The sequence below is a fragment of the Brachypodium distachyon genome, chromosome 1 (assembly GCF_000005505.3).
Source record: "Brachypodium distachyon strain Bd21 chromosome 1, Brachypodium_distachyon_v3.0, whole genome shotgun sequence".
In the NCBI taxonomy this organism is placed as follows: domain Eukaryota; kingdom Viridiplantae; phylum Streptophyta; class Magnoliopsida; order Poales; family Poaceae; genus Brachypodium; species Brachypodium distachyon.
In genome coordinates this window covers 8,075,783-8,087,087 of record NC_016131.3, presented here as the reverse complement: position 1 = coordinate 8,087,087, position 11,305 = coordinate 8,075,783, and the positions used below count along the sequence as shown (strand labels likewise).

Genomic DNA, 11,305 nt, shown 5'->3' with positions numbered 1-11,305 from the left:
ATGCAATTTTTTACCTGACACAAGAAGCAATATGTTTTTGGAGTAAAGTGTACCCATAATCATAGTGTGTCAACTTAGTCCTAGTTCTATAAAACGGTTCTGATTCAATATAAGCTTTTGCAAACTGTTATCTCATGGAATTTTCTACATCCATGGGATTATTTTACATTTTTGAAAACTCAAAATGCAAAACCTGTCTAGGGGTTTTAGAAAGTTCGGGGCTAATACAGTTGGTTTTATAGTTTGGGGGTGGGGTGTTAAACCAGACAAAGAACCATAGTTCAGGGTTTACTTAATTAAAATATAAAGTCATTTATGTACAATATTATAGGCAGAGATGCGCACAATCCTAAAATTACTAAATTTATACATTGAGAATACTCCTATAATTGTCCTCACAACAATAATAAGATGCATGACGTATATTAATGGTAAAAATAAAGTGAAACTTTGCCAAGGAGACGGAAAGTGTTAGGTTCTTCTATATGCTGTTCTTTTCCACGTCGTGAAGCACCACAATTGCGTTAATTTCTCTATAGACTATATAGAGCTTTTATTTATATATGCTATGGTGCCTTTGCCTTTTTCCCTGACTACATTATTCATATTGCCAAATACCAATAGGGGCGAGTCCTTTGAAATTCTCTCTACGTCATTTGCTCGTCCAATTCTACTTTGCGATTGCGGGCAGGTCAACATCACTCTAATTAAGTCCAGTTCGTTGTTTCTTTACTTTCCGTTAGGGAATTTCTCTTCCTATGCGCGAGCAGATAAGAGCAGCCAGTACCTTAATTCCTACGCAATTGTGTCCGTTCGCCGCGCGTCTCTGTCACTCGCTTTGCTTCTTTTTACTCGCTTTGTTTATGCAGTTGACTTCGAGAAGAACTTTTTGCATGGCTTAAATATCTGGCTCGTCTTGTTGTTCTTTTCTGGGGAAGAGTATGTTGCAGGCCGTCCATAATCCATAGTCATAGACAGACCAGCGCATCTGAAACCACAGTTGTTAGCAACTGAAGAACAGACTTCCACTCAACTCAAGCATTCTTCTCTACATGGAGAATAAACTTTGATCACCTAATGAGTGCATGGCTTGTACTTTCGGGCAAAAACTTATTTAAGCACTAACGCGACGAATTTAATGCACGGCCAGCTGATAGCTGCATGCTTGGACCATCAGCTAGCTAGGTTGGTGTGAGTGACAGAGTGATCATACTGGGCGGCAATTAACTATCACTAACCTATGACATCAGATAACCTATGGCGTTCATAATACTAGTAGTAAATTATGTATCTACTAATGTCCAGGGTCCATATATTCGTCCATTTCATTTACTTAAGATGCTATGTAGAAGAGTCAGAGGAACCGTTAACACTGGCAGTTGTAGATGAGTGGTACTACACTCTCTTGCCTCGTTTCGCATAAATGGAAAAAAGATAGCGGGTGGTAGATGAAGATAGAGATAAAGAAAACTAGAAAAGGAGAGATCGTCGTGTGTTCTTTTTTACATGGAGCATAACCAATAGGAACGATACACATTGCCATAACCACCTTCCATTCATGTGCTCCAAGGAAAACTCCTTTAGATTCAACCGTACGATTGATGCAAAGGCAGCCACCGGACGAAAGGCCGGCGAGTAGAAAAAGCGTAGCAGAACATTGCAAGATTTTGAAAAGGCAGCGCGCTTGTGAACCGTGGCACGGTGGCATTGCGACAGCTCGCCCCGGCAGCGCGTACCTCTGCCTACGGACGACGTCGCTTCAGGTGGATCGATGAGCATCGCCCATGATCTTCTTCCGTGTATATATACGGCCTGTGATCTCTCTGTACTCGTTTAGGACATTCCCATCCATCGATCTTTTTCGCTTTTCCTTTCGCGCTTTCCTTCTTTTCCTCGTAACGATTGATTGAGCCTTGGGAGGGGAAGAAGATCGAAGAATAATGGGTCATCGTCACGAATGATTTGGTTCATGCGCGGTGCGCTGCATTTCCCCCTTTTTTTGCCTACGGAACCAGAAATGCGACGCGAATGCAGAGGAGCATAGTCGTATAGGTGCGTCCAGTAGGAGCCGTCCGTCCGGTATCACGGGGAACCCAATTCCTCGGTCAGCAAAGCAGTTCGCTTCTAAAAAAAGAAATACTCCCTCCCTTCCTAAATACATGTCGTGATTTTAGTGTAAATTTACACTAAAATCACGACAATTATTTAGGAACGGAGGGAGTACAAACAAAACTCGATTATTATACGAACAAGACGATCACGCATTGCAAAAAAAAAAGACGCGCACCGGTGATCAATGGATTATTACATCCATATACCGGTGATCTCTTTTCCTAATCATACGCTGCAATCAGCGGAGACCATATCAATATGCGAATTTTTTTCAATTTTCCAGTAAACGCATCTGTATATGTGGATTTAAATATGAGCACCAGAGTTAAACCTTGGTTGCTCGCAAAAAAATGGTTGGTTCGGTATCGCCTCCACAACTCCACCAACATAACAAAGAGTTTGTTCCGGTAGATATTCTACTCCTTCCAGCTTAAATGGTAAAATACGATATGTCATTAGTTAGCTACTAAATTGCACATCGCTTAACCTAAAATTACAAACATTGCAAAGAGTGCAACTTTAATGAAATGTTAGCGTAACTTTTGGCTTGTGTACCCTCTGTTTCTTAATGTAAGATGTTCTAGTGTTCTGAGTCAAACACTTCTCAAAGTTTGATTAAATTGATAGAAAAAAATCTATCAACATCTATAATCTTGGTCAAACTTGAAAAGTTTTGACTTACGACAAAGTAAGAACATCTTATATTTAAGAACAGACGTGAGTATTATATATGTTATATGTGGAGTAACTTGGAGATGCTCCTGTGTTGATCTTAAAGGATGAAAAACAGGACAACAAAAAGTTTATTATGGAAGTACTCTAGAGAAATCAAAGCACTCTCAGGAGCCGATTCTAAATATTTTAAAATATAACTATCCATCATGAAGACTGACTACAACATACATACGTCTGCTACGTCATTTTTAGCTGGATGAGTGGCTAGTTGTATTCTTCTGATTTTCTAGCTTTAAGGTAAACTGTTTAAAGAAATATTGAAAACCGCGGGACACGGACTGATAATTGGATTCTGTATGTTCAGTGAAAATATTGTGGAGAGACCTACGCGTATGGTCGGCGCCAATTTGTTCATTGGATTTTGTACATACAGCTTGCATGCTCCGCTTGATTGGTCTAGTCGATCGGTGATGATCCTCCTATCCCCGTAGACGGCCGGCGTCCAGCCAGCCAGTACCCACCGTACCGTACCAGCACAGCCTGGTTGTAGGACTGACGCTGCAAGTTGCCAACAAAACAGCCAACATGAATTCACTAATATAATGTGTCATGTGAAGACGACTTCTTCAGTCATCTAATTACTACAAGTTGGACATTTGGTACCTTGTCCACTCAGTATACGATGTCTATTTCTTTTAGTCGCGAAGATGCCTATTTCTCCATCATTACATTCTCCGGCCATATATAATACATGCAGATTCATCCTCGAAAGAAAAGAAAAATAAATAGTAACTATAAACTTTCACTGCTTCTCTTAATTACTCTTAGCTGGACTTGACCTTTCCCCCGAAAAGTTTAAGCTGGTCTCGCTAGCTTGCGTCGAGCTTCTTTTTTACCAAGCTTGCGTCGAGCTTTGTTAGCAAAAAAAAATCTGATAATCAATTAAACACTCGCTGTTGCAACGACACCGACTTCCATTTACAAGTTACAACCAGATCATAGACAAGGCACACGCGTCCCGGCATGAGTCGCTAGCTAGGGTTACCCAAAGTGGCAGTGCAAAGCATACTAATTTTCGCTCATGTCTATATCTCGCTTTGTCTCAAAGCGTGCAAGGTTCGGCACGCACATAGTACGATGCTACGATCGACCTTGTCACGGATAAAACACATGCAAGTCGGCAGCACGTACGAGCGCATCATTGCACAAGAGGCGCACGAAAATGACAAGCCGAGATCGATGTACTCAGCCGGGGCACAAACACTAGGTATAGCGAATCTGTTAATTCATTGACCAATTACTGAAATCACACTGGAAATCAATGACAAGCCGAGTAGAAGCCACACCCGAAGCAGCCGCCGCATCGGGACCAAAGGGCGACCCCGACCGGACGATGCGTAGCCAGGAGGGGAAGAAAATAGCGACACACGGCGGAGCATGTGTCGCGAAAAAGCCCGGCATGCAGCGACCACCGTGCGACCACGGAGGATTAAGGGTTATTAATCGATCAGCTAAACTAGGAAATGGTAGGCGAAGGCTAAAGCACCGCGTGCTCGATTAATTTAAGCCTGGGAACCGAACTATCGCATTAGCAGCAGTGCAACACGAATGCCTTCTTTTTGATTTTCTTGAGATGAGGTGACGGGTCCATCGATCTGCACGTGCGTCGGGCGATTTTTCAGGAAGTGGCAATGCAGTAGGGCTCGAGGATGAAGAGGGGCTTCTGCCGCAGCTGCCGGCACCGGCGCACGCTCTGCAGCAGGTCGTGCTTGTCGCCCCGCCGCGACGTGAAGAGCAGGAGCTGCTGCTTGGTAGTGCTGTCGGCGGCTGCCATGGCCGACGTGGCGCGTTCGTCGTCCTCGCCGTCGTCTTCGTCTTCGTCCTCGTCGCCGGGAGCGGGCGGCGCGCCGGTCTCGGTCGATGCCACGGCCACCGCGGCCGCGAGCGTCGTGGTCGAAGACGGCACCCTGCGCAGCGTCGACGGGGGTGCCTGTGCCTGTGTCTCGGAGGAGAGAGGCGCGTTGTCGGCAGCGTGGCAAAACCGGGGTTGTTGGTCGAAGGGCGTGCTGCCGACGAACTTGTTGATGACGAGCGTGGAGCGGTGCACCTTGGCGGCGGCGGGCGCCTGGGGCTGCGAAGAGCTCACCTTCACCTCCACCATGGTGCCCCTGTCCACCACTTCCACTTCCTCCTCGTCTTCCTCCTCTTCCTCCACTTCCACGGCCACCTCTTCCTCCTCTTTCTTGTCCTCCACGACGGGGAAATACGGCGCTTCGATCGCGGTGCTGATCTTGCCGCTCTGCCCGGCGCGAGCAGAGGCACACTCGATGAAGGAGAGCCGGAGGCGGCCGCCCTGGTGGCTCGCCTCGAGGTACCCGCGCGGCCTCACGACCACGGCCTCGACCACGAGGCGCCCGTCCTGACGGCGCGGGCACATCTTCAGGCACGGGCCGTCGCGGCTCGACATGGACGGCAGCGGCGGCGGGAACGACCGGCGCGGTGATCGCGACCGCGTCCCGGTCGGCCTGTGGTAGTTCACTGATGAAACCACCTCGTCTTTCCTTCCCCACTGTTCCTCACCCGAGTAGTAGTTGTCTTGCGCCGCACCGGGGTGCTGCCAGAAAGACTCCTCTGCCTCGGCAGCTGCTGTCGGCGGCAGCGGCTGCGGGGCGAAGAGGCAGGACATGTCGGTGAAGTCGCCGGAGCCGGTCTCGCAGCCGAGGCTCTCGGTGCAGATCTCCAGGCTCCTCTGGCTCATCAGCCGCGACGACGACGACGACCGGCGCACGTACGGCTTGCTGGAAGCTTTCTTGGCGCCGTGGTCGGACGCTTTGTTGTCCACGTCGGCCTGGATGGCATTCCATATGTCCACCTGGGCAGGCCGGTCATCGGCAAGCGGCTCCGGTTTGAACAGCTCAGCCGGGCGCATCCAGCTGGGCGCCTCGACAAACGCCGGCACGGCAGGGCCACGGCACACGGCCACCGACATCTTCGTCTCCTGGGAGGAAGATGTGAAGTGGCAGTAGCAAAAGATGTGACAAGGTGATACTACAATTCCACCTTGCAAGAACTTGCTGGGTTTTGAGAGCTGTTTATCTTGTAGTTTTGGTGCTCGTTTTGTTACACAAGAAGCTGCTCTGTTGCTGGCATGTATGGTTTGGCTGCTGAGCTCGCGGGGCTATTTGTAGGCCGGGGGCGAGGAGGGACACTGGATGGCATTGGCCGTCCAAGGCCAAAGGAGAGGCGGGGCCCCATGCGCGCCCACTACTCGCCTACACCACCATGCTCTGTTTTCTTTTGCCTTTTCGCAATATACTTTGGCGTTTTTTTATTGCTGGTATGCACGCACGGTTCGATCACGAAGTAATATGATGGTAACTTGATTGTGCTACGGTAAGGAAAACTGAGATGCAGACAGTTCAGTGTGGCAACAACTGAGGTTTATAATAGCCACACCAGTAAACTACTACATCAACCACTCTTCCCAAAGAAAGGAAAAAAACTATACATACAACTTAACTGAAAATAAGAATTTACACATACTTCAATGGAGTTGCTATTTCTAAGTCGCTGGGAGAATTGCTATTTCTAAACCATCCAAGTTGTATGCATGGGACTTCTAAAATATTCAGAAGCTGCACACGGTTTTTTAGATGAACAGCTGAACATGGTTTGGCACAGGAGAACATAATTCGTCGACCATCTGCTAGTTCGTGTGTTCTCACTGTCCTGATCGAAGGTTGGTTTGGCAATCAAGTACGAGATGTAGCCTCTTAGGGTGGAATATAAACTTTTTCCTGATGAGAAAATGAGCTGTTTAATACGAACATCTCGAATATTCTCGATACCCCAGTTGTGTTTTCTTTATCAGCTACTTTCTCTTGTTATTACAAAGTGTTTTAGGTAAATTTTACATACGAAAGATTCCAATTTTGGTGCTTTAAATGTTTTCTTTGCATCTCCATACAAGAATGGAATTTATCCTTCGTCACTGTCGGGTCTCGAAATGACAATCGCCCTATTCACTACAGGTCTTGCAGAAGTGGAGAGAGGATGCATGGATTAAACAGAATTATATAAATCTCCTTTTTGGTTCTTGTCTTATGTGATTTACATCAGCACGAATGATATTAATATGTCGATAGACATCTTTTGTTCTGTCACCATTCTTGTTCTTTAAGTGGAACGGAGATGCCATCCTAGCTAGACTGCTGTAACGCAGTTTTGTCGGACAGAGAATGTGTAGTCATGTATTCTCAACCTTTGTTGCTTAGTTTCGTTAACAATTCTTAGTTGAGAAACAAGGATCAAGCTCAAAGTTTTTTGAAGAATTTGTTTTCCTTACTAGTACTCTTCATTTAACGAAGAAGCATACATGAACTTTCACTACCTCACGTGTTGTATTCTCGGTGGCATTTGACCTTTAAGCTTCGTCGACGGCACCTGAAGTTTGGAGGTATGATTTCGGTTGTGAGTCGCTCTTCGACTACATCACTTTGACATCGTGGCGGGTCTCGGTGGCGCACGAATCTTCAATTATGCCGGCTACTTTAGGTGTTGTGGTGCGGCCTCGGCTGCATACTGCCCTTCGACTATATCAACGACGTAGTATTGAGTGGGCTTTGCTGATCAACGCTTTTCGACTGATTTGTCGATGCTCATTGTTGGTCATGGCTTTTGCCCCCGTTGGCAGTAGAATTTTTTTTTCCTCCTCGTATCTATTTTGGCAAATGGTGCTGATGCACTCGTTGTATCTTGATTCTTTCATTTAAGTAAAATGGTGTTGGCTGGTTTATAACCATCATAGTTCTTCTAAAAAAAACTTTCAATACGCAGATTCTAAATTTTGAGGCGATCGGCCGGTCTAGATATTTAATAATTAAAATGCAATTCCAAACGTCACGAAAATGACTATGTATATAGCTAAGAATGTCAAACAAAAGGCGACGTCGGTCTCTTAACATTTTTTACAGTTTTACAATTGATAAGTTGCTTGTTTTTAGTTTTTTTTAGAAAAAACAGTAGATCAATGATCTACTGCAAAAATTTATAACTGAAAGAAATATATACAGAGCTGATGACAAAAGATTATCAGACAAAAGCTTGAAGAAAACTATCTAAAAGATTCTATCCAGGCCTGAAATTGAGAGCATTTCTTTCTTCTAGCTTTATGGAAAATGAGATTCAGCTCATCTTTGAAGATCTTCTTGCATCTGAACAGCGAGGGCCTGACATTATTGAAAATGCACTCACTTCTGACCCGCCAGATGCTCCAACAAACAAGAATAGAGATCTCCATATGGAGTGGCAGCTTCAGTTGTCTTTGGCCCTCCACAAAATTCAGGTGAACATTGTTGTGTGGGGTAAACAACAGGCAAATGTATCTCCAACGTGAGAGTGCAAACGGGCACTGAAAAAAAAAATGGTCCCTACTTTTCAAATACAAGCCGTTGAAAAGCACACAGGTATATGATGGCAGGAAGAAACTCTGGAGCATGGCTCGAGTGTTTAACCTGTCGATGAGAAGTAGCTAGGCAAAAACTTTGTGCCTAAGCTGGCAACATGAATTCCAGATCGAAGGTGCCAGGAATGTCAATCTTAATCTGACGGCGAATGCTCGTTTTTTAGTTAGATATCAGTCGACGAGATTGGCCATCGGATCTTAATCCGACGGCAACATATGAGAAAAGAGTGAGTAGATGTGACAATCAAGTCTTTATCCAACGTCGACTGAAATTTAAACTTTTTTTGTGAAACAATTACTTCCTCTGTCTCATAATTCTTGTCGTTGTATATTTTAGAAAAAAAATCTTGTCGTTGTTTTAGTTCAAATTTGTACTAAAACGATGACAAGAATTATGGAACGGAGAACGTACTTTCTTTTAAAATCCAGGAATATAATTATTGAGTATATTTTGCTTATATTTTTTTCGTGACAGGGCACAGATGGGGTATGGGACCTCCTCGCCGCTGTAGCGTCTTTCCTGTGAAAAGGACCAATCCCTCGCCCTGGTGGACCCAACGACTTTTCAACGGACGATCGAGACACCTGGGCTGAACGAGGTGGAGGAACCCCGCGAGGGGAGAGGGAGAACGCCTCTACGACGAAACGGCGCGTGGCCGTCCGATCCGGCGGCCCAAGGCGCATCCAGCAGACGGGCCATGCGGACGCGGTGACAGCGAGGCGCGGTCGCGAGTGAGAGAAGGCAAAAAAAAAAAAAAAAAAAAAAAAAAGAGGGCGTCGGATTCGCTGGGTTCGGTTTTCAGTGGGATCGATGGGCACCGCGTCGGCACGGAATCTGCGCCTGCGCGCCAGAAGGAGATCGGATGCCCCTCCTCGCACCGCCCCCTACAAGGCTACAACCAGAAGAAAACGAAAAGAATTCGCTCCCGTTTTAATTATGTGGCCGCCCGCGCCCGGCGGCGGCGCGGAGCTCGCCCACTGCCATTTGTTGGCGCCCGAAACGGAAATTGTTCTGCCTAAGCGGAGATGCCCGCCCGCGCGCGCGTACGTACGTTTAATTTGTTTTTCTGGTTTGATCTAAGATGGACAAGACACCACCTCGGCGACCAAAGCTTGCTTCTCCGTAGCTTGGATTTGACATGTTAGTTTGGATTATTTTCTCTGCTAGGATGGAAGCTGAGGTATTTCCGGTAAACTTTTGATTAACTAAGCGCAATCTGCCATTGAGTCTCTCTTTTTTGGCATAACGCAAAGCTAGAACCTAACTCGAAAAGAGAAACGAATTGTTCCGTTGAATTTTCTCCGATGTCACGATAGGCCCACTACGTACATGTACATCAAAAAGGGGTTCCAAACGGCCAACCCTGTTTGCATGCTTTGCTAAAGAAGGAAAAAACCCGCGAAGAACGCTGAACGCACCGTCACCAAACAAGCGTTTCACCTGGCTTAAAGACACCATCTTGCATGCCGGTGTGCAAAATCCGAATGGCCGGCCGGGCCACAGTGCCACACACCCTTGTGTCTCATTACGATCGAGACGCGGGCTTTTATTTGCGTAGCTGCCGACGCGTTACGAATTATTACGGTGCTACTCCTTCCGTTTCTAAATACTTGTCGCTGAACTAAAACAGCTCTGGAGTACCGAGGAACGGAGGGAGAAGGGACGGAGTAAATTTCTCTCGCCAGCCTGCTATGCAAATCTGCTTCTTTCTTCCCGCGCCCCTCGCTTTAGATCAGCGACAGTCGACAGAGATCTCAGGAGAGTGATATTGTACCACGAGTACAAGCGTACGACGGCAGGCGCTTTCGTTGGTCTGTCTCCGCTTCCACCATACCTCTGCTGCGATATCAGCCGCCGGATTCCGATCGGACGGTTCTTGATACCACCGGCCGTCGCGAGTGGGGGAAAGCTTTGCCCACCTGCAGCTCGTCGATTGAACGAGATTTGGGGGACGACGTGAGACCCACCCGGCGTCCAGACGTACGTAATCAAATCTACCGTGATCTATCCTAAAGCAAGCTGGTGTGGTCCGTACGTGGTCCATGTCTGCATAATTCGAAGGGAAGTCCATGCGCCGGGACCCGAGGTGGCTAAAGCCCCTAGGAGTCGGTAGTACAGCCGGCCAATGCCGAGGAGAAACTTTCCCTGTGATGTCGACGCAGGCCTCTTGCTGAAGGGCATCTGGAATAGCACTACGAAGTAGTACAACTGTAGTCATCGCGTATGCGATAGGTACATGGATGGTAGCAGTACCACGCACCACCTTTGGTTATACGGAGTAGTATATTCTTGTACATGTTCGAATAATGGCCTGGTTTCTTTAATTAACACGATATTTAGTGATCGAGTGATGAGAAGTCGCTAATCTAGACGTCCGGGGAAAAGACTAAAGAGGCATGCAATACGGTGTAAAGTTCCATCATAACGTCAAATCTGCAACCGGAACGGTTTCTTCAAACGTGAGAGTCAGTCGGTGCATGCGTGAATCGTGATGGAGAAAATCTTTGAAGAAGAGGGCATGATAATGATATCCTTAGGTTGGAAAGCTGGTGTGCAGCCAGTGCGTGCAACATAACTTGTGTTTTGACGGTGTCTTCGTTTAGTGCGACACATCTTGACATGTTAATAATGATGATGTAGTCAAAAAGCCACGATCATCAAATCAAATCCACTACTACTAGCTGTTTTCTAATAGAGCAGTTAGATCAGTTTGGGCGTACGGTCAATACGATGAACCCGGGACCCGATCGGATGTTGACGACCGGTCGTACGTACACGTTTTTACGCATGTCTCGGAACTCGGATTAACTCTGGACTCATAGGGCGGATTTATGCTTCTTTTGAAAATATACTTAAGGAGTACTACCTCCGTTCCATAATTCTTGTCGAAATCTTACATGTATCTAGACATTTTTTAGAAACAGATACATTCATTTTTGAGCAAATTTGAGACAAGAATTATGAAAGGGACGGAGTATTTGAAAGATGATATTGCCATATATACAGTTGAGTGACGCCATGCTACGTTGCAACAGAGACATGTTGCTATCAAT

General features: G+C 46.3%; 1 protein-coding gene across 1 annotated transcript; it reads right to left on the bottom strand.

Annotated features, from left to right (window-relative positions):
- Positions 1 to 4,055: 4,055 nt before the first annotated feature.
- LOC100838854 (protein FAF-like, chloroplastic) lies at positions 4,056 to 5,956 on the bottom strand. The gene has a single exon (XM_003560677.4). The coding sequence runs from the start codon at positions 5,774 to 5,776 to the stop codon at positions 4,466 to 4,468; it is 1,311 nt and encodes a 436-aa protein (XP_003560725.1). The 5' UTR covers positions 5,777 to 5,956; the 3' UTR covers positions 4,056 to 4,465.
- Between the last annotated feature and the right edge of the window lie 5,349 nt (positions 5,957 to 11,305).

Bases quoted from the DNA above. Each gene is read 5' to 3' on its own strand.
- LOC100838854 (XM_003560677.4), bottom strand. From the start codon at position 5,776: ATGTCGGTGGCCGTGTGCCGTGGCCCTGCCGTGCCGGCGTTTGTCGAG.